The 26,149-nt window shown below is 56.9% G+C and overlaps 1 protein-coding gene across 10 annotated transcripts in view; it reads right to left on the bottom strand.

The window, feature by feature from the left end:
- ARHGAP23 (Rho GTPase activating protein 23) overlaps positions 1-26,149 on the bottom strand; it is a 72,830-nt gene that overhangs the window by 21,815 nt on the left and 24,866 nt on the right. For 3 of the 10 annotated variants that reach the window (XM_081161085.1, XM_081161082.1, XM_081161084.1), the window contains exons 2-12: positions 18,057-18,218; positions 15,564-15,591; positions 14,266-14,361; positions 13,994-14,072; positions 13,777-13,831; positions 9,607-10,771; positions 7,974-8,129; positions 7,675-7,786; positions 7,433-7,490; positions 6,025-6,168; positions 588-899 (exon numbers count right to left, since the gene is read on the bottom strand). In XM_081161085.1, the coding sequence (XP_081017211.1) occupies positions 588-899; positions 6,025-6,168; positions 7,433-7,490; positions 7,675-7,786; positions 7,974-8,129; positions 9,607-10,771; positions 13,777-13,831; positions 13,994-14,072; positions 14,266-14,361; positions 15,564-15,591; positions 18,057-18,218 (2,367 nt within the window). Of the gene's footprint in view, positions 1-587; positions 900-6,024; positions 6,169-7,432; positions 7,491-7,674; positions 7,787-7,973; positions 8,130-9,606; positions 10,772-11,718; positions 11,772-11,817; positions 11,888-13,776; positions 13,832-13,993; positions 14,073-14,265; positions 14,421-15,563; positions 15,592-18,056; positions 18,219-21,668; positions 21,821-26,149 lie in introns of those variants that run through there. The other 7 variants (XM_081161090.1, XM_081161091.1, XM_081161086.1 and 4 more) reach the window with 6 other exon arrangements.

Raw genomic sequence — 26,149 nt, 5'->3', positions numbered from 1 at the left:
AAACCGCAGCCCAGGCTCGGGTGTGCAGCTGCCCAGGAAGGGGCGCCATTTTTTAAATTCTCCAAAGTCCCTGCCAAAGCCTTGGCTCAATCCCTGCTGCCTGCTGCCAAAGGCCAAGCCTCTTGGCCTCCTCCCAAGGTCAATGTGTTCATGTCCCTGCCAGTCCTGTCAAAAGGGCCAGTCACAGTTCTGGCACAGGGGCACCTCATTCCATAATACATTTCATAGGAAACACATACCGCCCCCCCCCCCCCCGAACCTGCAGCAAGGAGCTGAGGTTGGCCTGGAGCTGATCTCTCTGTGCCAGAGCCTGCAATCGTAACAGTAATTAATAACATTAATAATTACTATCATTCCTACAGTTACTGTCCCTGCCGGTCATGGCACACTAAAGACGTCAGGTGCTCTGTGAGCCACTGTGCATGTTCTCTTCACACCAAATCCTAGGTGGGTACAGTTGTTTGCCCATTTTATGGAAGAGGGAACTGAGGCTCAGAGTGATGAAGGGAGGTCCACGGCAGGTGAGAGGTGGCCCTGGGGCCTGCGCTGGCCTCTCTGGCCCGGTGGGGGCTGGGCCAGGCCCTCACCTCGCCCTCGGCCCTGCTGTTCTCTCGGATCGCTCTGATCCAGCCCAGCATGTCATCCCGGTCCTCAGCCTGAAAGAGATATTCACAGAAGTCAGCGGTGGTCAGCCGGAACACGTGCCTCCTCTTGGTCTCGCTGTAGGAGATGTCCACCAGGCAGGAGCCGATGCAGACGGGCGCCGCCTCGTCCTCACCTGCGACGGCCGCCGCCCCCGCCGCCGGCCCGGGCTCCCGCCGCTCCTTGCTCAGCAAGAGGGAGCGCGCCCGCAGCGCGGCATACACCCGCTTCCACTGGCGCAGGCCGCCGCCCGCTTTCTGCAGGGAGACACAAGGAGGGGGGAAGAGATGGGAGGAGGAGGGTGTGAGAGGACAGGCTGCCTTCCCGCCCCAGAGCCACGGGAGGTGGGGGTGGAGGGACCGGGCTAGAAGCTGTAGACAGTGGACACCCCACTGCCCGCCAGGAGCTCTCCTGCTTCACTCTGGTGGGAACCTGAGGCAGCCTCCAACTCTCTCAGCTCCTCACCAACCTGGACACCCCTACTCATCGTTCTGTCTCCCCAGAGTCTGAAACCTTCTCTTTAAAGACTAGCATCCTTAAAGACGAGCATCAACACTCATCTGGAGTTGACAAAGCCCCAGAGAACCAGCCGGGCTCTGGGAGGGCAACTGGGCCCCACTCAGCAGGAGCCATCTTCCATAAAATCCTTATAAAGCCATTCCTAGTCCACATACGCTCCCCTTCACAGCAGAACTGGTCAAGAGTGTCAGCCACACTTGCTCTCCCCGCTTCTTTGCCTCTCACTCAAAACTCCACACAGGCCCTAGCTGGTTTGGCTCAGTGGTTAGAATGTCAGTGCTCAGACTGAAGGGTCCTGGGTTCAATTGCAACCAAAAGCATGGCTTGTGGGAGGCAACCAATTGATGTGTCTCTCTCATATTGGTGTCTCCCCTCACACTCTCTCTGAAAACTCGGGTGAGGATTTAAAACAGAATTAAAAAACAAAACCAAAACTCCACATGGCATCCCTTCCCAGGAAAGCCACTTACAAGGTCACCCAGGCCTGCAATGTAGCAGCTTCCTGGCCTTCTCTGCCCTTTCCTCAGCCTCTCTGAAGCATTTGGCCATGGCCTTTCCTCTTCAAACCATCCTTGGCACCTGGGATCCCACGGCCCCTGGTTTTCCTCCTAATTCCATTGGCTCCTTCTCACTCTCTTCCACTGGTCATCTCCTCTACATCAGTCTTTCTCAACAGGGGTGCATCACCCCCAGGAGACATTTGTCTGTGGACATTTTTGGTTGTCACACCTGAAGTGCTATGGTATCTAGTGGGTAGAGGCCAACCAAGGATGCTGCTAAACAGCCCCCGATGCTCAGAATCATCTGGCCCCAAATGTCAACAGAACTGAGGCTAGGACCCTGCCCTAAAGGATGGGAGCTCCAGAAATCTGTCCTGGGCTCCCCTCTCCCTGAATGCTTCCCCATGATGTCATCCATCTGCCGCTGGTGATTCCCAGTGTGTCCCCAGCCCGTCCTGTACCTCCCACTCCTGTGCAGCATCTCCACCTGCATGCTCAGTTTGAAGCATTGGATCTTCACCATCAAACCTGTTCTCCACCCTGCCACCCCCATCTTTTCTAGCTCAGCAAATCCACCCAGTTGCCCAGAAACCTGTAAGTTGCCCTTGACTCCTCCCTTTTCCTCACCTTTGATGGTCAACCCATCAGAAAATCACTTCTGCTTCCCAAATATCACCTGTTTCCATCATTCCTACCACCTTGTCCACGCCATCAACACCTCTTGCCTGGACAACTGCACAAACCTGCCCAGTCCCCACTACAAACCTGCCCAGTCCCCACTACAAACCTGCCCAGTTGCCTCCTACAATCAATTCCCCTCCCAGCAGCTGCAGCCACGGTTTTAAAATGTAACCAAGATCATGTGTCTCCCCTGCTTAGCACCCTCTCATCGGCTCCCACTGCCTTGGGATCAAACCTAAGGACTTTGTGATCTGGGCCCTCCCTCTCCAGACCCTTCTCCTCTCCCTCCTTCCTCACTGTGTAAAGCCACAGGGTTTTCTTCAGTGAACAAGCCAAGCCCACCCTTTCTCAAGCCTCTGTTCTTGCTGTTCCTTCTGCCTGGAGCCCTCTCTCTCGCTTCACGGGGTGGCCTCCTTCTCACCCTTCAGGTCTGAGCTCAAATGTCACCACATCCCCTCCTCAGTGAGGCCTTCTCTGACCTTTTTTTTTTTTTTTACTATACCCCCTCTCCCGACTTAAAGGCCATTGCATAGCCTGTTTGTTCTCCCTGGGGGCTTACTGCACTCTCAGGTGATGCTGGTTGTGGACTTCTCCTGTATATGGTAAGATCCTGAGGCAGAAAGCTTGTCTGTCCTCTCAGTCCACATCCCACATCCTAGAGCCTCGATAGGTGCACAGGAAGTGCTCATCAATATTTACTGAAAAATGGGTGAATCATCCTCGGGGCACCCTGAGGGCAAGAGTTCCATCTCAGGCTGAGAGCTCCTGTCCTCTGGCTGGTGGACCTCCTATTACTCCACACTCAGCACAAGCCTCTGCCCTCAGAGCAAAGTGGGAGAACACAGTCACTGTCTGGCTCTGAGCCCTGCCTACCGCCACTCACCTGGGGGCCCAAGCAGGAGACAGCAGGGCCCTCCAGGAGAAGTTTAATGTCAAAGTGAGGTGGTAATAAGGTTGCCTCTTTGAGACTCACCCAGCTAGGTGACCTTGGACAAGTCAAGCCCTCTCCCTTGGCATCAGTGTTCCCTGTTGCTAAAACGAGAGGTGAACTAGCTGGTCTCCCAGGTCGCATCCAGCTCAAGTGCTGGGTCTGTGGCTGGATGAACATGTCACACCCACTCCCTCTGCCTGATAGTCAGTGTCTCTGAAAGAGACTGGGAGATGGGGGTGCACTCCAGAGAGGCTGGACTTGTGGGAAAAGACAACATCTGGCTGGCAGTCAGGACCCTGAACAGACCAAGGGCCTGAAGCTGACTTGAGGACCCCTCTCCTAACTCCCAGGCCATGGCACCGAAAGGATGAGTGAAATCGGGTTCTGGTCAAGGTGGGAGTGGAAGCCCATCATCCAGAACCCATCAGTGAGCAGGAAGGGGCCAGTTCCTCTCCCTGCCCAGGAGACACTGTGGCTGGGCTCCCAGGAGCCACCTAGAGCTAGGAACAGACTACCTGAGAGGCAGGAGCAGCAGCTCTCAAAGGCCCTCCAAGGGGCTCAAATGTTGGGCTAGAATGGTTTGTCTACACCTGGCTCCCCTTCCTCAGCCACACAGCTGGCCCCTGCTACCCTTCCTGGTCTGCTGCCACCTTGCTGGCTCTCTTCTTTAGCCACCATCCCCCCCACTTCCTTTCAAGGTGCAGCTTGTCTCTTGCCCTTTCCCCCTGTGCTCCTGCACCCTTGGCTGGGTGCCCATGCACACCCTGATGGACCAATGCCTCCCCAGGTGGGCCTCGATCCTGACTGCCACACCCTTGGAGCCTCTGTCCCCAGGACACCTCCACCCTTGGATTCCACAAGGCCTCAAAAGAACCTCTTGTCCTCTTTTCCCCAAACCTGCCTCTCCAGTGCCAGGGGCTAAGGGGAGGGTCCCACCACCCACAACCCACTACCCCACAACCCAAGCTGAGACCCCACAAACCAGCATTGACTCCTCTACCTCCCTCACCTCCCAGACATCAGCAAAAGCTCAGGCTTTTATTCCCCTTGAATCTCTCTAAATTGTCCCCTTTCTTCAGCCCCATGCCACCATCTTGGTCAGGGTCCCACCCTCGCTCACCTGGACAGAGCAGTGGCTTTGCCTCTTCCTGTCACAGAAGCAACACTTGCCTCCTAGGCTCACACATATCCCACCCTCCATTTAAATCCCTGCAAAGGCTTGCCCTGAGTGACAAGCCCCCTCCTCTCGTGCAGGCACCCAACTCCCGACCTTGGCTTCCACCTCTTACCCTGGCTCCCAGCCACCCAGAACCCCCTCCCCACCTTTCTCCAGATCATCCAGGAGGGCATCTCTCCTGTCAGACCACTCTCTTCCCTCCTAGCTTGGTGGATTCTCACACATCCTTCATGTCTCACCCACTCCACCGAGGCTAGGGTAACCTACTGTACGCTATTGCCCTGGACGCCCCCATCACAACTGTCAAGCACTAGTAAGTGTTATACAACTTGAGCTATTTCTGCTCATCATGAACCCCAGCAGGGAAGGACTGGCCTGGCTCTCTGGCCATGAAATCCCAGAACCTCAACTGAGAATCAGGGCAGGCCACGCCCTTAGTCATCTACAGACTAGATGAGGGCACAGATGAGCCAGCCCTGCCAGGATGACACATCTGACTTCACCCTCAGTGCTTGAAGTAGAACAGTGTTGTCCCCCATCTTACAGATCAGAAAAGTGCGGCTCAGAAGTTAAGAGACCTCATGCCCAAAGTCTTATGCTTGATGAGTGGCTGGGCAGGAATTTCAAGTCTGTCTGACTTCAAAGCCTATCTTCTTTCCAGGTACAAGACCCCTAGAAGGCAGGGTGGAAAAGTCAAGTAATAGCAATAAGCAGAACAGCAGCTCCCCCATGCCAGGCATTGGGTACATCCATCTCATTTAATCCTCAGCAACAGGCATATGAGCTAGGGATTATTATTAGCTCCATTTGCAGATGAGGAAATTGAGTCATAGGCAGGTGAGTCACCTAAGCTTCCCCAGCAATTCATGTTTCAGTCAAGAGACAAGCCCAGGTTATGATCACCACTCATTTTTGCCTGGGCTGCTCGGGGGACAGCAGTGGGGCTGCCTCTCCTCCCTCCACTCAGCTATGGTGCTGGCCTGCAACAGAGGTTTAATCTCCATGGACCAGGGGCCCCACCTTCTCCTCTTCCCCCACTCTCCACTCTAGGCCCCAGCCCCTTGATCTCTCACCTGGATCTCTGTGGCAGCTCTGAACTGATCTTCTTGCCTCTACTTTGGCTCTCTCTAATTCACTCCTCAGGAAGCCACATGAAAGAGGCCCCAGGGGCTGTCAGTTGCCCTTGATAAAGACTAAAACTTTTGCTGGCCTTGAAAATGTGGACCTCTGCTTTCTTTGGGGGGCATAAGCCCCCCTAAGAGAATCACCCTGGCCTTGCACCCTCATTTTCCATGAGCTCTAAGTGGCCATTTTTGGGGTGATCTGCCAAGGATCACTGTGGACTGGTTTTGTCAGAATTCCAAGCACAGCTTGATCAGATCCATCCCACAGACAAACCTCTTTTCATGAGTTCTTTAGATTCCCCAACAAGTTTTTTCCTAACATCTAACCTCTACGCCCCTGCTACAGCCTCAGTCGGTTCTCTGGCTCCAGAGGCTGTGGGGTGAGAAGCTGGAGAGTTCTGCTGGATTCAGCCTCCATCCACCTTCACCTCACTCCTCCAGCCATCTTACCTTCCCCTTGTTGGTGAGGACCTGCTTATAATACAACCAGCCTTCTCTCCTGATATCGCTGAAGGTCGTGTCTGAGAGGTCAGAGGTTGAGTGTCGCTTAGAAGGAGCATCAGCATCTTCGGAAGTGCCCCAGCTATCCAAGGACTGCAGCAAGAAAACAGAGGGCAACTTAAGGTGGCTCCCACAGTGCCAGCACCTCAGGAACCCCACGGAACCACTCACAGCAACAAGGGCCTGGCATATGCCTGTGCTATGCTCTGCTGTGCTGTGTGGCCTCATGGCCTTGCTTGCCTCTCTGAATCTCTAGGTTGAGGTCATGAGACACATGTGCTAGGGAAGCCAGAAAGGAGGAAAGGCTCTGAGCTGCAGACCACGTGCCTCACTATGCCAGAAAAGCCAATCTGAAGCCTCACGTAATTTTATAGACTTGAAGAAATTAAGGAAACGGGAAGTAATTGTGTCAACACAGAGTTAAATAAACAGAGGAAGTCGAAACATCAATAAAGACTGAGTTAGTGGAGCAGGTAGTCATGTCCACAAAGAGTTAAACAGAGGAAATGATAGTGTCAATAGGACTCCAGCCACAGAGATGACATGTCAAGGAAGAATTAAGCAGAGGAAGTTATAAGAATAAACCAGGTGACAATATCATCAAGGTGTTAAATGAACCAAAGATATCGAGAGTTTGAAATCAAGATGGCTCTTCCAGTCCATCCCTAATCAAGGAGATAAGGCCACTTCATAATCAACCATACGTTTTCCCAGGTCCTGAGGCTGGAAACTTTAGCTTCTCCATCATTCTCAACCTTGTGTCCCCTCCTACTTTCTGGTGTCCCTGGCCCCTGAAGACACCACTCAAATACTCACCAAGTGCCTCCCCGGTACGGGCACTGTTGTAAGTACCCATAGAGATCAAGCAGAAAACCAACCAAATAAAATCCCTGCTCTCGTGGAGCTTATGTTCCAGCTGGGAGACAGGCAGGAAAGGAGACGGACATAATTACAGAACATGAAAAGTGCTAAGGAGAAAGACAAAGTGGCGAAGGGAGGCATAAAGTGTCAGGGGTGGAGGCTGAAATTTCATGGAAGGCCTAAAAAAACCTGAAGAAAGTAAAAAAGTGAGTTGTATGGCCGGTATAGGGGGCTGTGGAAAGCACATTCCAGATGGGGGAACGACAAGCGCAAAGGCCTTGGCTGGGAGGGTGCACGGTGCCTTTAAGAAGTGATGGCAGAGCCCACAGAGGAGGGTGGGTCACATGGCTGACATGGGGGTGAGTGGGTGCAGGGAGAAAGGAGAGAGCAGGAACCGAAGGAGCCCATTTCCGATGTCAGAGGCCATAGGCTTGGCCCCTATGCCAGGCCCTGGCCAGCACTCCAGCACCCTCGCCTGCACGCACACGCCACTCACCCCGTCGGTAAAGAAGCTCCGAAGCATCCGCAAGCTGGGTACTCGGTTTGGCAGGCGCCTGGGGAGCAAGGGCCAAGATTGAGGGATGTGGGAAGCACAGCGAGGGCCTGAACCACAGCCCCCCCTCAAGCCCCAAGGCTCAGACGCCTTTCTCACTGCCCTGGTGTGTAGGGGACCCCGGGGCTGGAAGCCCCGTGACAGCCCTGTCCAGCTGGCTGTGACGGACCCACCCCTGTCCTCACCGAAGAACTTTGCCCTCGTCCCGGAAGGTGTTGAGCCCGTCATCGCAGGACTTGGAACGCTCCGTGGTGATGGCCAGCAGGTAGGAGGAGCGGCGGCCGGCCTTGATGCTGCCTGCAAAACCGCCCCCATTGGGCCACACGGTCAGTGGGGCTGCAGGTCGGGGGCTTCCTGTGTGGGCAGGGCCAGGAGGAGCTGGAGCCAGTCAGAAGAGGTCAGACACCAGGTAGCAGGCCCAGCAGAGACTGTGGGGACCAGGCAGCAAGGGGGAGGGTGGGGATGGGGTGTGGGGAGCACTCACTGCAGTCCTTGGAGTAATGGCGGCCCAGGGCAAAGGTGAAGGTTGGGGAGGATGGGCTGGTGCCCAGGACAGGAGCTGAGTTCATGGCACTGGAGACTACAGCGGAGGCGGGGACGTGCTTGGCTTGTAGGTCAATGCTGGGGCTGGTGGGCTCATCTGCAAGAATGGAGGAAGTGGAGAATGGTGAAGGTGGCAGAAAGCTGAACCTGCCTGTCCCCCACCCCCAGCCTTGTCTCCGGGCCCAGACCACATCCCCAAGGCCCTTCAAGTCTCCAGGGCCCTGCTGACAACATGCCTAGGACCAAGGGTGTCCACCAACAACACTGTGGTCATGGAGGCTCAGTCCGCCTTCCCCGTCACACCAAGGGCACCCAGGCAAGGAGCTGAGCTGCCCTTCTTAGACCAGGCCCCTGAGGGCAGGGACTGTGTCTCCCCAACCAGACTGGGGGTTTCCTGAGGATAAAGAACATCTCCTGCATTAGTTGGGGGCTCCTTGAGGGCAGGGGCTGTATCCCTGTCAGACTGGGAGTACTTTGAAAATAAAGATTTACCTCCCCCTCAGACTGGGAGCTTACTAGGGCTTTGTCTGCCTACATAGACTGAAGACTGGCGGGGGGAGGGGGGGGGCAAGCCTGGGTCTCCTCTCCTTCACTCCCACGGCTACACTACAGTGAACTCACCACCCTCAGCTCCATTTCTCGGCTCCTGGCTCCCAGTCCCAGGACTTTGCATCTGGTCTTTCTCTCAAGCCCCTAGACCCAGCCCAGCCCACCCTGCTCCCTCACAAGTGCCTCATATTCAGCAAGCCCTAAAGCTTTTCACCTCTCATTCCCAAATGGAGGTGAGGCACCACTCTTCAGGGAGGCAAGAAACCTGGGAATCACCCGGCCTCTCCACTCTCTTGCCTTTCCCTATCCAACAGCTGTTCTAGAGGCAACAAATTTTCTGCTCTCAGGATAAAGTCCAGACTCCCAGAGTCTGCCAAGGCACATCTGGACCCATTCTGATGACCTGGAGGGACATCCTGCCTCTATCATTTCAAGGTCCTTGCATCTTCCAGTCTCTCTCCCTGAACATTCTTCCCCTAGCTAACTCCTTGTCCTTCTAAGCTTAGCCAAAATCTCCTTTCTTGAAGGTTCTCTCCTTGGCCACCATGCCCCAGTCTAGGCTACGTGGCCCTTCTCTGTCTCCTAGGGCTCCCTATATTCCCATCACAAACTCATCCCACTGGATTGCTCGTCTGATCATATATCCCCCCTGTTGGACCACACACTCCAGGAGAGCATGGGGCCTAGCACAGTACCTGACACAAATACTTGCTGGATAGATGGAAGGTTGGAGGATGGATGGAAAGAACAAAGAGTGAAAGAAACAAAGGAAGGATAGAAGGATGGAAGGTAGGGTAAAAGGAAAGACTGATGGAAGAATGGAAAGAAGGCAGAAAAAAATGAATGAACAAAGGAAGGAGAGAGGAAGGAAAAATGGATGGATGGATGGATGGATGGATGGACAAAGAAACAGGTTGGTTCCATCAGCACCAAACTCAGAGTTTTGCCCCTGGTGATAGGTGGTGGAGTACAACAGGGCACAGACAACCAAGTCTCCCAAAACAGCCCCCTGCACCATCACTCACCAATGAAGGGGATGGAAGCCAGAGAGTCTTCTGCAGTGGCCAAAGGAGCCACCTTCCTGCCCAGGTGTTCCCCTCGCCCACTGGTCTCTGGCTCTGAGGACTCGTCACCAAACCCACGGTTCATCTGTCTTGCAGGGGGTAGCTGGGCCTTGCGGCCTGTTGGAGGCTTCTGCCTCAGGACCACCTCATCTCGACGATCCTCAGCAGGAGGCTCCAGGGTCCGAGTGCTGGGTTCTGGCCGGACAACCCTGGGTGGTTCAGAGGCCTCTGGTAGGAACGGTGCAGAGGACTGGGCCAAGTTGAACGTGGGCAGTCCTCCAAAGGGTGAGTCCCGGAAGGAGAGTGCATGCAGGAGGCCAGTCCGGCGCTGGAATGATGGGCTGTAGCTCCGGTACCCGATGTACCCCATATCATCCAGGCCCTGCAGACCAGGCGGGGGTGGAGCCTGGGGTCCAGACAGGTCCCTGGGTGGGCAGGCTGGAGTGCGGGCAGATGGATTCTGCGAAGCCCAGCCACAGCGCTCAAAGCGAGGTGACACCAGTGCCCCTGGCCCTAGTGCTTCAGCTGAGTGAGTGGCCCGGCTCAGGTAGTCGTCTGAGCGAGCTCGGTGCCAGCCCTCTTGGCCCAACTGGCTCAAGGCACCCTGGGAGGTGGAACAGGGCCACGGGTGGTGGGCAGTCATGTCCTCCAACCGGTCCTGGGAGGCACTGCGGGCCCGAGGGGGCATGGCATGGCACCGTCTCTCCCCTGCTCTGCGGGGTACCTGGTTCGACAGCCAGTGTGACAAAGCCTGCTGGCACTCCAGTCTGCTGGGGGGCACCCGGCTGCCGGGCTCTGGGAAGGCACGGGGTGTCCGGGGCTCTGAGGGAAGGTGGGGGAAGGCACCAGGGCTGGGGCGGGGCTGGCTCATCCCCAAAGAAGGGTTGTCCGAATGGATGCGGGCAGCAGATGGGACGCGGGTCCCCGGGTCACTCCAGGCAGCAGGACTCCGGGGGTCACTAGGCAGTGCTGAGATGGGCTCAGGCACCATAGTGGCCCAGGTGGAGACCCGGGCTGGCGGGGCATAGGTCTTTCGAGGGTAGCAGATGCGGGGTGGCTCTGGGATGCTCCGGGCCTCTCCAGAATATGGCTCGTTCCCCTTCAGGTAGGCATCCTGGGAGTAGGCCTGGCGGGGGACAGAGGCAGGTGAGCAGGCTGGACAGGTCCCACAGGGCAGGGCTACAGAAGCCTGGGAGCTCAGGATGGCAGAGAAGGGGGCTAAAAGGAGAGGACCAAGCAGGGGAAGTCCTGAGTGGGTGGAGGGAGAAGGGCATGCTCCAAAGACAGTGGAGTGAGGACAGAAATAAGAGGCCTTTGAGAGTCCCACTCACACACACACACACTCACACACACACTGGAGAAAGAGCTAGAATTTCTCTAAGACTTATGACAAGGACTGCCTTTAGCCACAAACATTCCAACATCTGTTTTCTGGGTCCTCCCCCCATGCTGGCCTCAGCTGCCTCCTGCTTCCTTATGTCCAACAGTGCCCATAGCCCCTCAGGCGGAGCTGGGAAGCCCCACCATAGACCAGTCAAAGTGGCAAATGACAGAGAAGGAGCCGGTTAAGGGGTGTGTCTAAGGGGGGGGGCTGTTGGGGGAGGCAGCCAGAAAGCCCAGCTGTCCAACTGTCCCCTGGATGGGAGCTGGGAGCCTCGCTCCTGGGCCACTGGGGAGAGGAGAAACTAGCTCACCTCCTGCTCAGTCTGGGCCAGGGTGGGGGAGGGGCCAGACTGGCTGAGGGGCCTTGGGCCACCTTCTGCCACCAGAGGCCTGGAATTTGGCTCTGGGCGCTGAGGCTGACTCGGCATTACTGAGGAGTGACAGGGCCAGTGCCCAGGCCGGCCAAAAAAGGAGGCAGCCCCCAGGGACAGCGGCCTTGTGGCCCTGCCCTCGCCTGGCCCTTGATGGGCTGCCTGGTGGCCCATCTCAGGGTGAGTATCAAATGGGTGCGAGGGTGAAAACAGACAGACACACACACACACCACAGGAGACACAGGAAAATACACACCCAGAGACACACTCACACATACACAGAGAAACACAATGAGACACACACGCGAATAACTCTACCTCCAGTCCCGGCACACACAACATGTGATGGAAACGCGCTAAACCACACCCCCGCACACTCAGCCCCCTCGGGCCAACGCGGCCGGGCGGCGCACATACCTCTCCTTCCTGCCATCCCGCCGGCTCCCGCTCCGCGCGCGCCCCGCATCACGCCCGGGGCATCCCGCCGCCGCCGCCGCCCCCCGCTCGCCCCCTCGGGCCACCGCGCCAGCCCCGGCCTCCTCGCCCCCACCGCCCTGGTCCGCCCTCCCTGCGGCTGCCCTCGGCCCCCACCGGCTCTCCGGGCTGGCGCGAGGGGGAGGAGGGAGGGGAAGATGGGTGTGGAGGGGCCTCGCAGCGTCGGTGGTGGCGTCAGCGGCTGCCTCGGCCCCATTGGCCTCCAGCCTTGGCTCCCAACCACAGGAATGCCTGGGCCCCACCCTCTGGCCGGCGGGGACGGGGCGGGCAGCGGAGGCCCCCAGATGCTGACATCTGGGGCTGCCCACTGGAGCCTGGGTAGCAGAGCTCCAGGTTGCTGCCCTCCTCATTTCTTGCCCCCTCCAGCTGAAAAAGGAATGGGAGGACACGCCCTAGGCCCTCCCTGTCACCCCCTCCAGGCCTGAGGGGGCACGGCAGGGCTCTGGGCCGTAGCTTGCCTAGCTTCAGCCTTGGGGTGTATGAGCAGGGCCTTTGCGATTTGAGGGGACGTGTGCACCTCTCTGGGCCCCCATTCTTGTCTCCCCCTCGCCAGGAAGGGCAAGGGGACAATTGAGGTCAGGGGGTGGAGGTTCCCAGAGGGGAATGGTGCCAAGCATGGCACTATGATTACAGTGATTATGAGAACACATCCAGGGTAGAAGCCAGCACTGAGGGCCTCCTGGGCTTGGCACTCAGTCCTCCCCTGGGGGGCAGTGAACTTGGGGGCAAATAAGCTGACATCTGGCTGAGATCCATGAGACTAGGGAACTGGGCACTGGGCAGAGAGGACTGCCCTGGGCTCCGGGTCAAGGCTGGGAGGGGGCACAGAGAGAGACAGCATGTGCGTGTGCATGTGTATGTGGAGTGTGTGGGGCTAACAGGTACACATGTGAGTGCACAATATGCCACCTGTAGTGTCCATGGCATCTGCTGTGCCCAATGCCGAGCTCTGGGTGTGCAGAAGTACCTGCGGGGGGAGGGGAGCTTGGACTGGGCATCATGACGGTGTAAGGTTTGGTTACAGTGATACTGGTGAGCGCTGGCACCTGTGCTGTGCTGGGCTGGAGTGTGCTGCGATGTTTGTGGGCATGTGTTGTGACAACAGCAAGCGTTTGTGATGTCAGTGAGTGGTAAGAAGTTCAAGTGTGTGTGTTGTGATACACTGTATATGTGTTGTGTTGTGGGGAACAGAGATACTGAGAAGTATGCTGTGCTGTTGTGATGTCTGTGCTGTACTGTGATATTTGAGGGGGCCGTGTGGGAGTGGGTACCTGTGTGCAGCACTGAGAAGTTGTGTGTGTGGTGGCGTGTGCCTGCTGTGGTGTGCTAGGTGCATTGTGTGTGTGTTTCATGTACTGTGGTGTATGGCCTGCTAGATGAAGGGGTGCTAAGGGGTTGTGTTGTGTGGCTGTGTAGCTGGCATGTTCTGCTTGTATATTGAGTGGTGCGTGGTGTGTTGTGTGAATGAGAGCACACGATAGTGGGGTGGGGTGTGCTGTGTGTGTGGACACAGCTATAGGAGACACGCTCACTTGGGGCCAGGCAGGGAGAAGGTGTCTCACTGGAGAGGACAGAAACGTGCCAGTCTGGCAGGGCCCGCTGGGCCACTCTCCTTCCAGATACCCTGGCAGGAATCCTGTCTGCCTAGGCCGGCACCTTCCCCTCCCCTAACGCAGAGCAGCCCTGAATGAAGCAACAACCAGCCCCAGCCCAGGGATGGGCCTGGCATCCCTGATTGGGCAATGCCAGGCTGGTGCTGCCTCCTCCACTCTCTTCTCTGCCCGCAGAGGGGAAGACGCAGGAGGGAGGCCCAAGGAGAAAGGCTGGCCTGCCCCTTGAGCCCCAGGGGTTTTCCATGCCAGGCTGCAGAGCAGGACTCACCAGCTGGAGGATGTCTTCGTCCCTGGGCATGATGGAGAGCTCCAGAGCATCATCGCTGCAGAGACAGGGCAGGGGGTCAGGCCCAGCTGAAGCCACAGGGGCTGGGAGAACAGGGGTCCTGGTCGCCAGGGCACCCCCAGGGCCAAGGGGACGGGGTGTGCAGGGACTCGGTGAGTGGGCAGGAGAGATTATGGGAGAAGAGAGGCAGGGCGCTCACCTGTTCTGGATCAGAGCTATGACCTGGGAATAGGTCTTCCCAACGACACTCTCCCCGTTCACCTTCACCAGCCGGTCTCCTGGGGACAAAGGGCAGGACCACGGGTGAGCAGACCACGGTGTATCAGTGGCCTCACCTGAGTACTCAGTATGGACGACAATACTCAGAAGACTCCCTAATTAATACCTGGGTCCAAGAATCCCATCCTAAGCAGAGGGTAGGGAGAAGAGACCCAGAGGGGTGCAATGAGCCCCGTAACTGGGACAGCTCACCTGTGCGAAGCCCTGCCCTGTGGGCAGGGCCCTCATCCTTCACATTCTTGACGAAGATGGTATCCATGGGCTCCAGGCGGTGCCGGGGGGAGGGTCCTGGTGAGCATCAGCCAGGTTAGCTGGGGGAGGCTGCTGAAGGTCACACCCATGCATAGCTACACACACAGAGGACACACACTCAGAGAACAATCACACTCACACAGACACAGAGACCCGCACATGCACAAGGGCACGGATGCACAGGGGCAGACAGGAGGACACGCTCCCGGGAGAACAGAAACCTACACAGATGCAGAGCAGCTCCTTATGCCTCCTGCGTCCCAACACTGCACTAGAAAGTGGACTAAAAAGGCCAGAGAGACACTGTTCCTCCCCTTCTTAGCTCACTGTCTAGTGGGACAGACACACACACACACACACACACACACACACATCACAAGACAAAGGAAAGGGTACCATAAAAGAGGCTGTATCAAGCCCTGCAGACACACCAGCAGGGAGGGACACTCCCATACACAGAGAATGTCCACACCCACAGGCCAGGGGGAGCTGCAGAAAGGCCCTGAAGCTCACAGACTCCCAACACCCACACCTCCAACATCACATTATACCCCAGCAATACTCTTCTGCTAACTGTCTCCACCAGAGAATTGGGCCTGTTCTAGGTCACCTGGCTCCTTCCCATCACAGGCCTCTGTGATGATGACTCAGGAAGACAGTGTCCCCCTGGCTTCCCTGCAGAAAGCCCAGTGGCAGAGAAGGAAGGCTGCCTGTTCAAGGACTTCTGCCTTGAATACCCTGGGGAGCCTGGGTGCCAGTAGGAGATCCTTTGAAATGGTAAGGGTGACAGCCAGGGGGTGTAGGCTCATACTGGAAAAGATAAGATCTCAGGGTCCCCCTACTTATGCTCAACATATCCTCAAGGACAGCCCTTGATCAGCTGCACCTCACCAGCAGCCCCCAGGCCCTGCAGCCCCTGTGTGTGCCTCAGCTTAAGCTAGCAATAACTCCAGGGCAGGGGCCAGGTCTTAGAAATCCATCTGCTCCCAGAGTGCCACTTCTGGCGTGAAATGGAAAGACCCAGAGGGAGACAAATGTGACAAAAGAAAGGGAGGCTAGAGAGAGAGAGCAGATGTCCAGTGGCCACACAGAGAAGGGCAAAGACAGGAACAGCCGTCAAGGGTGAGAGGCACAGCAAAATCCAGGCTGACTTGGGGGAGAGGGAGGGAAAAAGAAGCTGGAGGATGAGTCCCGGCTCTGCCCCAGTCCCTGGGGCCCATCCCCTCAACACTCCTTACCTCCTCCTCGGCCTCCATTCTCTTCCTCCTGCGGGGGACAGAGAGATGGGTGTTGGCCCTTAGTCCAGCCCTCAACAGCACAGAGGGAGGCCCAGCTCCACCTGGGCGGGGCCTTTCAATCTCCCTCACCCAACGGCCTACTCTCTTATCTTCTTCAAGTAGCCCAGTGCCTGGAAGGGGTGGGAGGGGTGTCTATGGGGACATCAAGTCCCAGGCATGATTCCCCAATGACATGAGCTCTCTCTCATGCTGATCTCACCATGTCAACATCTCAGCCATCTGGAAGCTCCCAATCCAATGGGGGACCCATGACCCCTTCCCTTGGGGAGCTCAAACCAAACATACTAACAGAGAGAGAACCAGACAGACACAGATAAGCAGGCGTGACAAGTGCAAACAGTGGCTGTCAGGTCTTAGAGAATGGGAGGGCAAGGCCTGATTAGTGTTCCCCTGGGGGAGGGAATTTTAAGGCTCTGGGTGAGGGAAGGGGAGTGTGCAGGCCCTTGGTATCAGAAATAAGCAAGCAAATGTAAGACTGAATCAGCTGAGCTGAAGGAGAAAGTCAACACCAGCAAGCCACAGAAGTTGGACTAAAACATTCGAGTTTGAAATGAGAGAATGAGGGAGCCAGTGAAGGTTCATGAGTGGGAGAGAGCAGATGTAAAAATACCAGTTAGAGAAGAGGATTCTGGCATCTAGGTACAGGGCTAAGAAACTGAGTCAAGGGGACCCATTAGGGAGGCCTCTGGGAACAGCCTAGTGAGTGAGGGGGAAGGACACTGGATTTGGGGAGGAAACAGAAACTAGAGAAAGGAGAAGGTCAGAGAGACACAAAAGGCCAGGAGGAAGGGTATTTTAGAGCAGGACCTGACCTTCGGCGTCATCTTGTCTAACCCTCTCCACAGATTATCCATTTTACAGATGACTTATAGCAGAGCCAGGGCTGGAACCCAGGACTCTGGCACCCCAGCCAGGACAAGAAGGACTCCGGGCACTGTTGAGAGTCCCTCTGCCCTTGGCCCTCCCATGTGAGGTGTGTGCCCACTGATATGAGCTGACAGCACAGGAAGCAGGTGGTAGAGGCAGACAGATGCATTTAGATGGCTGAGCTCCCTGCAAGCCCCCAGTTCTGGGCAGGTTCTGGAAATGGAGCCAGTCCCTGGCCTACCCTACTCATGTGAACTAGGTCTCTCAAAGACAAGCCCACCACTCAGCCATCTAGATCACTAAGGCTGCTTTTGCCCTGGTGACCCCTCAGCAGGGACCTCTGAAAGAAGCTGGCAGGGGTCAGGAAGAAAGGGCATTCTGGAAAAGCAAGAAAGACAGAACTGAAGATTCCAAGGAACTAGGGGGCTGGTATCCGTGGGCATCAAGGGGTGGGACAGTGCCCCTCCCATATACCATCAGCCCTCACTTACACTCAGAAGCATAGCTGCAGCCAGTGAGAATAGTTGATGCAGCCCCCTGCCCCAGATTCAGACATGGCTAGGAGAGTTGTACAGCCATGTACACATGATGTGTATTTACAGGCACCAATATGCACATTTACATACACACGCGTGTGTACATGACCAGCACGCTGTGCATGCACATGTGCCCACAAAGAGCCGTGCGAGCACACAAACACAGGCAGTGATATCCACTGTCTAGTTTCTCTGGCAAGTGAGATCAAGCTCCTGAAGGGAGAGTCCCCCAACAGCTGTGCAAACTGGTCCCAGCCCTGGGGGAAGGGGAGAAACGGGTTCGTTGACTCCAAAATAAATTTTCCTCCTCTGCTGCTGGGAGAGACTTGGGAAAGGGAGCCAGTCCCTCCTGGGGAGCCCTGGCTCTTGCCTAGGGCCCCTCATGCCTTCCTGTATGTCTGCTTCACTTTCAGGGACCACTCTTCCCAGCTGACACTGTAGGTTGGGCCAAGCAGCCTGGTTCCTGGACTCAAAAGAACTTGACATTTACATGAGGGCTGGAAGGGGCCTTAGGGGTCAAGTAGAGAAATGCCCTTGGGTTATAGCAAGAAAAGTGAAGCCCAGAGATCCACCATGAGTTAGGAGTTGTACCAGGGTGAGAACCCAGGTCTCCTTCATCCCAGCCAAGTGTTCCTTCCAGCACAAAGACCTGAAGCCGGCATGAGCCTGGGGTGCTCTGGGAGGGGTTCCAGAGGGATGTTAACACAAACTCACTGAGAACTCAGGCTGAGAGGGAGTGACAAACCCAGCTCAGAAGTGGCCAGTGGACAAGGGGTCCTAGGACTGCATCTCTCCGAGCAGGCTGTCCACCTTCCAGAGACCAAGATCTGAAGTGTGAGCAAGCATCCTGGCTCCCCCATTTCTCAGTTCCCTGTCCTGAACCTGCCACCCCTCCCCTCTCTTGAGAAGATGAAAGTCACCTAGGCCACAGAAGAAAGACCACAGAGGGAAGGAACAGTGCAAAGCAATCTCCTCTCCCCCATCAAGGCCTCCTCAGGACGGGCCAGGGCAGTGGGCAAGCTGGGGGTACCTTCAGGCTGCTATGCACGGCAGACTCAGGTGGGTACACGATGAAGTGGCGCAGGGTGAAGCCAAAGCCATCCTGGAGACTTTTGTGCAGCAGCAGTGTCCGTGGCCCCTGCCAGGGGAGGGGTCGCCCAGGAGAGCACGCATCTCTAGGGCCCAGTGGCAGCTGTGGGAGCACAGGAAGACGGGTGAGTGGCCTTGTGGCCCACAGTCCCAAGTCTGTACACTGCTTCCTGCAGCCCAGAGAACCTGATGGGGATTGGACGGGATCCATGGGGTTCCAGGCACCCTCCTCTGCCCCTGACCTCCTCTTCAGCCTTTCCTTCCTCTCTCATCCTCATCAGCCCAACAGCTTTTTCCTTCTTTCTTTCCTCTCAGTCCCCTCATGACACCTTTGCCTCCAAGGAAATAACTCATTGCAGTGAGCCAGGTGTTGGTTCAGTTCAGTTCACCAAATGTTCACTGAGCACCTACTGTGTGCTGGGCACTGGACACAAAGTGCCTGCTGCTGTCGGAGCTCATTCCAGCCGCTGCACAATCTCACACACACAGACACACACCCACACACACTCATGCACACGGAACACACCACAACACCCAGACAAGCGCACTCATGTGAAAAGTGCACACACACAGAAGAGTACACACACGCACTCACGCGGGCAAGGAGACATGTGCACACACAGTCGCACATAATCAGTCTCGCTTGCACAGTACACGCCACACATACAGACATACACATGCACAGATGGACTGGTCCCCCATACACATCCTTCAGGAGAACAGATTGGGGACTAAGAGCCACAAAGGAGTGGACTGGACATCAGACAACTGAAGGGACTTCCTGAGGCTCAGGAGCCCATCCCAGAAGCCTGGCTGGTTCACTGGAGCAGAGTGAGAAAGCAGGTGGGGGGACATTTTGTTGCCCTCTGACCGGCTTGCTGGAATACTTGAGATTCCCCAGAATGACATGGTAGAGGATGTCTGAAGGCAAGGATTTGAGGACACACAGGACTGTTTCTGGGACAAGCAGGAGGAGAGAATGGACAGTGCCTGGGGGAGGGCTCCTTTCAGGTCCCCTGCTCAGACACAGAGAGGAAAAGTGAAGGAGGGTGTCAGAGAGATGTGTTCACAAGGAGGCAGAGGGCTGATTGGAGAAGATGGGAGCCAAGGGCAGAATGCCTGGGGAAAAGCCGCAAGGCCTCCCTTGGGGGCTCTTCAACCCCCCACTTCAGGGAGCCTAACCTAACCCCTCAGAGGACAAGAAGCTCCTTCATCCCCACCCTACACAGTCCTCAACCCCCTCGCTCCCCCTTGGCACTGGAAAGAAAGGCGAGGTTAGTGCAGAAGGAAGACCACTAGTTCTGGGAGGAGTGGCTCCCACTTTGCCATGAAGTCCCTCTTCCTTCCCTGTCTGATAGCTGGAAAAAGCTCAAATTTGCCACCCAAACGTACTGATACTAAGAAGCTCCATCAGATAACCATCCACTCTGTTAACACATCTGCTGGAAAAAAGCCTGCCCTTTGTCCAGTGCTATGCTGCACTCAGTTGGAAAGATTAAAGAAAAGTATGACGCAGGCAATAGGCTTGCTCCATACAGCCCCAGGGGACACAGTCAGGTGGGTGATACAAGAGGCTGAGTGAAGCTCCAGGCCGAGGTGACCATTCTAATGTGTACATCTGGAAAATGACCGGATGAGGTTGTGAGCTCTCTGACCTCGCAAGGGTCCAAGCAAAAGCTGGACGGCCCCCAGTTTAGCTAGGATTCGGGCATGAGGTCAGAGGTCCAGTGAGGGCCCCTCAGTTCCTTCCACCTATGGCAGTAGCCTGGACTCTCCCACTTAGTTCCACAGTCCCGTGGGTGTCTGAGGGGCCCAGAGAAAATTCTCTGGGAATTCTACTGAGGTCTGAAATCCCTTGGATTTCTGATCTCTGCTGACCCAGCAACGAACTGATCGTGGAGAAGAGAGGACCTCAGGAGACCCTCCAAATGCCCCCTCCTCTCCAGTGTGGGCAGCCTCCCCTGCACACCCTCCATCCAGGCTCAGAACTAAGGCTGTTTGCAGGGCCCATTGTTTTGCTGGTGTCCTGGATTAAGGTTTAAGCCACCAGCTGCCCCAGTGATGAGAAGTGGCTGAGACAGGTCCCCGCATGCCCCCCGGCCCTCCCCCAGCACACATCCTGCCTGGAGCTGCCAGCTGCCTGGGGGTGCTACCCTCTGGGGGGCCTGCTTGTAATCCAGGGCAGGAGGCATGCCGCCTTCTCTCAGGTCCCCTCCTCGCCCAGGCACCGCTGGCGCCCCCACACTTATCTCAGCCTCTCCCTTTCCTCTTTTCCTTCCCTCCAGTTTCCCTTCCCCCATCCTTTCCAACTACGCTCCTGAGAATGTCGGTGTGATAATCTCCCTGCCACAGCTACCACACTCTTGCCTGAAGGGGAGACACCGGAGCCCCATCAACAGCCAGGTGTGGCAGCCCCACCGTAGGAAGTTCTCTTCCATAGGTTTAACCTCAATCCTATGCTATTATACATGCAGGTTTCCTTTCCTCCCCTCCATTCGACCTGGGACAATACCGGGTCTTGCTCTCATCCTGAGGGAGAGAAAGGTGATAGATGCAGGAACAGAGAAGCAGCCAGCAATGAGGAAGGAGTACAGCTCACACACATCTCCAGCTCTGCTCTGAGGTAGGCACAGAGATAAGGGGATACAGAGGGAGAAGCTCAGGGAACACAGGGACATCACTCACTAATGCTCTCCTGCCCCAGATCTGCTTCCAAACGCTCCCACCCTCGTGTCAGGAAAGAAAGAGACATCCAGAAATACCAATTGATTCTGGGAGGACAGACAGCCTCAGGGCCACAAATTAGACAGAACCTGGCAGGTTGGCAACACCAGGAACTAGAACCAGGAGTCCTGCTCCTCCCCCCAGGAGCATAAAGAGGTCATTGCAAGGAGCACAGCGTTCATGCTGGGCATGGCGCCCACTGTGATTCACACCCTACCAGCCTGGTTGATCCCCGACATCAGAAACACTGCCCCCCCTCCATTCCCGCCCTATCAATCCTCACCCACAGATCACTCGATACCTGCTGGGCCCATTCTGCCACCTCAGCTTCCTTCACTCACTAGAAAACCCTGTGTGCCCCTGTGCCCAGGTCCACTATCAGGGGAGGACAGTGGTACCCACCACTGCCTTTAGTGGTACTCCTGCCTGCCTCTGGCCCAAAGTCCCTGCCAGCCCCTGGCTCAAAGTCCCTGCCAGCCCAAACTCCCCAGGAGCCTAGATGCCCCAGCATCTCTTCAAACAACCCTGGTCCCTTCCATCCTTCCACTGCCTGTAAACCAGTAGGCTTGAAACCACTGGAGTCCACCACCCAAACTGAGGTTTGTCATCCAGCACCCCTGGAAAATCTCTCAGCCACAATCCCACCGCCCTCACAGGCGTCTTTCCAGCTCCTCACTCACTCCCCACTCCGGGGCATTGGTCCAGGAAAGCAGGGCACACACAGCTCAAAGATCACAGGGAGTTGGTGGCCCCTACCCCCGCCCCCACCTCCCCTTGAGGCCTGCCCAGGCCCCTGCCCCTGCCCCTGGCCCCACTCCCTGGTGCTCACCCTGGCCCGCCGCGACCTGGGCGCGTGGCCGTCGCTGTGACTGAGGCAGGGCAGCCAGAGGCAGCGCGGCTCCGGGGCGCTGCAGTCCACACCGACGGCGTGCTCCCAGCGCCAGCCCCCGGCCCCCGCGCGCTCCACGCGCCACGCGGCGCTGCCCACGAGCGCCGCCGCACGCCCGGGCCCCCGGCCCCGGCCCCGGCCCCCGCCCCTGCCCCGGCCCCATCGCGCCGGGGGCCCGGCTTCCGGAGCAGGGCGCGCCTCTCGGGGCACCAGGGCCGCTCCTCCGCGCCCCACGGGCTGCGTCCTCGGCCCTCCCGGCGGCAGGCGGGCCCCAGGGGTCCCCGCCCGCCCCCCAGAGCCGCGGGCCCAGGGCCCCGGGGCCCCGAGGGGACGGACGGCCCGCGCGGACGGCGGCAGGACGGCTGGAGCGTCTCCGCGCCTCCCGAGCCTCCCGCGCCTCCCGCGCCTCCTGGCTGAAGGCGCCAGGCCCGGACACGCCGGCGAGTCACGCAGGGCAGACGCCTCCCCCTCCGGGGCGGCCCCTGTCCTCGGCCGCCCCTGCGCACACACTCACACACACCCACATACACAGCGCCCCCGCATAGTCACACACTGCACAGCCCGTGCAAGCACACTTGCACACACCCCCTTCACCCTCCCACTCACACAAAAACTCAGGCTGTACCCGGCCTGCACACAGGGCACCCAGCTTCCTGAGCCCAGAGAAACACACATTCACATGTGTATACATGTCCCTCACACACATAAACACACACCCTACCCACCCAGTACAGACCTGCACCACGTACGCACATCCATACACCCCACACCCTCACACACACACACACCTGCTCGCTCACCCTCCCTCTGTCCATGTACCCCGCAGAAACACATCAACACACTATTCCCCTCACACGTTGTGTATGCACTCCATTATGTGTGCACACACACTTTGGACACCCTCCCATACATACATGGTCCACACATCCCACAGACACATTTACAAGCATACCCACTGTGGCCTAAAAGCACACCAGACACCCCCCATGTAACCACCCATACACTCCGCACCCCCCCACAGAGATGCCCACAACCCCCACGAAAGCAGAGAGATGACACGCACATGCCACCCAGCATATCTACTCTGTACAGGCACAAGCTGCGGTGTGCGCACACACTGCCCGGCACAGAGAGCAGCACTCACTCTCCTAACACCCCACACCAGATATGCCCCAAGGCTACAGGCGGAGTCCCCACCATCACTGTGAGGACGCGTGACTGCCCCTCTTTCCAAGGACCCACTGCCCATTCATTCTGCCAGAGGGGCCACCACCAAGCTGACAATGGGCTCCAAGCTGGACCTCACCCCACCTCCAGCATGTGAGTCAGACAGGAAGCCCATGTTGATGGCAGACCCTGCCCTCCTCCCCTTCCTGGCTCTCTCCCTTCCCAGGCCTCTTCCCGGGTGGGGCTGGCAGAGGCCTTGGCTAGTATGTAATCACCACCATTTCTATCCCACTTGACTGTTCACAGACACTGCTTCTCACCACAACCCCTCACTGTGGCCCTGGCAATGCTATCATCTAATTTTCAGAGAAGGAAACTGAGGCCCAAGAACAACCAGCTTGTTATGGCAGCACTGGGACTCCAAGCCCAGAGCCCCTCACTCCAACTCTGGATCTTATTCCCAAATTCTAGCCAGCAGCCAGTGAAGGGAGGCCGGGGGTCGGGGAGGAGACAGCTCCAGCCCACCCTGCTCCAAATCTAGGAGTTTAGGGAGGAAGAATCCTAGCACTGGTCCCTTGCTGGCAGCCACCCAAAGGGAGAACCAAGCAGAAGAGTTGGCTCCCTCATCCCATCCTAGGAAGGACAGCCCTCATGGTGGATCCTGTGGGAGGGAGGGGAGTGACATGGAGGGGCACAGAGAAGAGAGGGGTCCTGGGGGCAGAGGGAGGGGAAACAGAGGACCACAGGGTGAGCAGGAGTGAGGGAGGGAGAAGGAAGGGAGGAGGAAGGGTGAGAGTGAGGCATGTGGGGGCCGGGGAGCGGTTTTGTTCTCCTGTTTCCTGTTTGCTGCTTGCTGGGTCCCCTGTGCAGGAGCTGGACCCCCACCCCCACCCTGGCGGAAGCCAAACGGGAAGAGCAAGGCTGCCATCAGCGCTGAGTCAGGAGGGCTTAGGGGCAGATCGGGAAAGGACCTCAGTCAAGGGAACAGAACTCATGACTTCTCCATCAGCACCCTCCGCTGCTCCTCAATCACTAGAAAACCAAGGACTCTGGGTGGGCCTCTTTTTGCTGTTGCCTGCCCTGAGCCTCCCTGTCACATCCCCCAAAGGCCAGGCCCTCAGAGCCCAGCTGGAAGCACCAAGATGTGGTCAGCCATGTGAGATTCTGTGGCCCCAAGCAGAGGGCAATGGCCACGGGGATGTCCTTGCTCAGAGTCTGGCCTGGTGTCCCAGCAAGCAGCCTGTAAGTCCTTCCAGATACCTAATTTCCTTTCCTCTTGCTGCAAGTCCAGTCCCTGGTTCTGAGGAAATGCAGTGACTCTCCCCTCTCATGCCCCAGGGAGCCTCTCATGGCCAACAGGTGCTGCTGTGTCTGGATCAACTCCTGGACTTGGGGTTCTGTGTCCAGGGCTGCAGACATCTGGGAAATGATGAGCCATAGATGATGTCCATTTCCTGCCCTCTAACTGGGCAGGACAACAAGGCCCAGCAAAGGAGGTAACAGCCTGGTTCAACACAAACCCACCCCTTCCCCAACCCTCCCCCTTAAAATCAGCTGCCTCTACAGGGACATCAGGAGGGGAATGTACATGGTAGGGCCTCCAAGGTTGTACGTAGTTTGAATAAATGATCCTCCAGGCCTGGGGAGCCTCTCAGCCCCCTCCCCCATTTCCTCTGGGAAAGGAATGTGGGGTGGGCCCCAGAGGGCCGTGGGGGAGGGGGCCAAGGGCTGGGAAATACCAGGCGTAGCTAAGATTCTATTCCAAGCCTTCCTGCCTAGTGTGAGTCCTCCTTCCCTACACCCTCCCCAGCTTCCTCCCCCCAAATCAGGAATTACCCAGCTAAGCAGTCCCTCCCATCATCCTCTAGTTTGACCAGCTTGCAAAATCCATTCAACCTTATCTTCCTGAAGGGTCCTTGGGACTGGTCTTGGGGGCTGCACTCCCAAGGGGTGGGCACCCAGTCTTCTCTCCAAATGAGATAATCATCCTTTATGCTTCAAAGCACTTCTACTTTATCTCATTTGACCCTTACCCTAAGAACTGGATGTCCAGGGATTGTTTTCATATCCATTTTTTAGATGTAGAAACTGAGGCTCAGAGGACAAGTGGCTGGTTCAAAGCTTCACTTTTACTAAGCTGGGACCAGCTCCCAGGATTCCTAAGTTAGATCTTTTTCCATTTCTCTCTTGTTTATCCTTTCAACAACCATGTCTTGAGCGCCTACTGTGGGCCAGGTACTATGCCAGGGCCTGGGGCACCTTGGAGAATAAGACAAGTGCAGATCATGTCCTCAAGACACTTAGAGTGAAACCGTTAGGGGTCCCCAAGTTCCATATTCAGGCCCAAGCCAGCTGCGTTCACCCAGAACAAAGGGAGACTACCACATATCAAGGGGGCCTCTTATCAGGGGTTCAGTGCCTCTTCTCCCTGGGAGGGGACAGTTTGTTTGAGGGTGGGGTCAGGGGCCTCCCAGGTTAGCCCTTGAACCAGAGGGTGGCCTAGGCTGGAGGAGCAGAAAACCGCAGGGGCCAGCCTGACAGTCAGGAAGTGGGGAGGGGGAGAACGTCCTGGGGCCCAAGGGTCTAGGGATATGAGAAGGAGAGAAACTGATAGCTTTGAAGGGCCAGTGGTTCAGGAAGTGAGAGAGAGAGGCTAGGGGTCAATTTGCCTGCTTTTCCTTCTGGCTTTCCTCCCAGAATGTAGACCCCAAACCAGGAGACAACCCTAAGAGAATGATCCGACACGAAGCTTCAACTTCTCCCATACATACACCCATCACACACCACCAAAAGCAGACCTGTAACCACCCCGCAACCTCACACCCAGACAGAGCAAATCTGCCGCCAGTCCCGTCCCTCCCAGGCATGCATGCAATGTGACACCCAAGGCATCTCGCCTGCCCACGCCTGGGCCTCCGACCCCTGGCCCAGTCTCCTGGTTCAAGGGCAGCTGCCCCTCCAAACTCCTCCACCCTTTTGCCCCATTCAGATGCCTGGTTCCCAGCACCAGCTGTGTACAATCCGGACATGCCCCAACAAGCCACGCTGACGAGCCGGCCCAGCAAGCCTGTATCTCTCCAGCACCCTCAATGTGCAGATAACCCCCAGTCACTGGGAGCCTGGAGACCCTGCACTTGGTATGGTCCCGTGGGCGGGGTGTGGTTCAAAAAGTCTCTCCAAACTCATGCTTCCCACCTCCAGGGCCAATCTTGCCCTGAGTTGGGGGTGATTGTGACACTCCCCTCCCACCCTCA

This window comes from Miniopterus schreibersii (genome assembly GCF_964146895.1).
Source record: "Miniopterus schreibersii genome assembly, chromosome: 16".
NCBI classification, from domain to species: domain Eukaryota; kingdom Metazoa; phylum Chordata; class Mammalia; order Chiroptera; family Miniopteridae; genus Miniopterus; species Miniopterus schreibersii.
The sequence above is the reverse complement of the archived record's forward strand: the minus strand, read 5'-3'. Positions and strand labels throughout refer to the sequence as shown.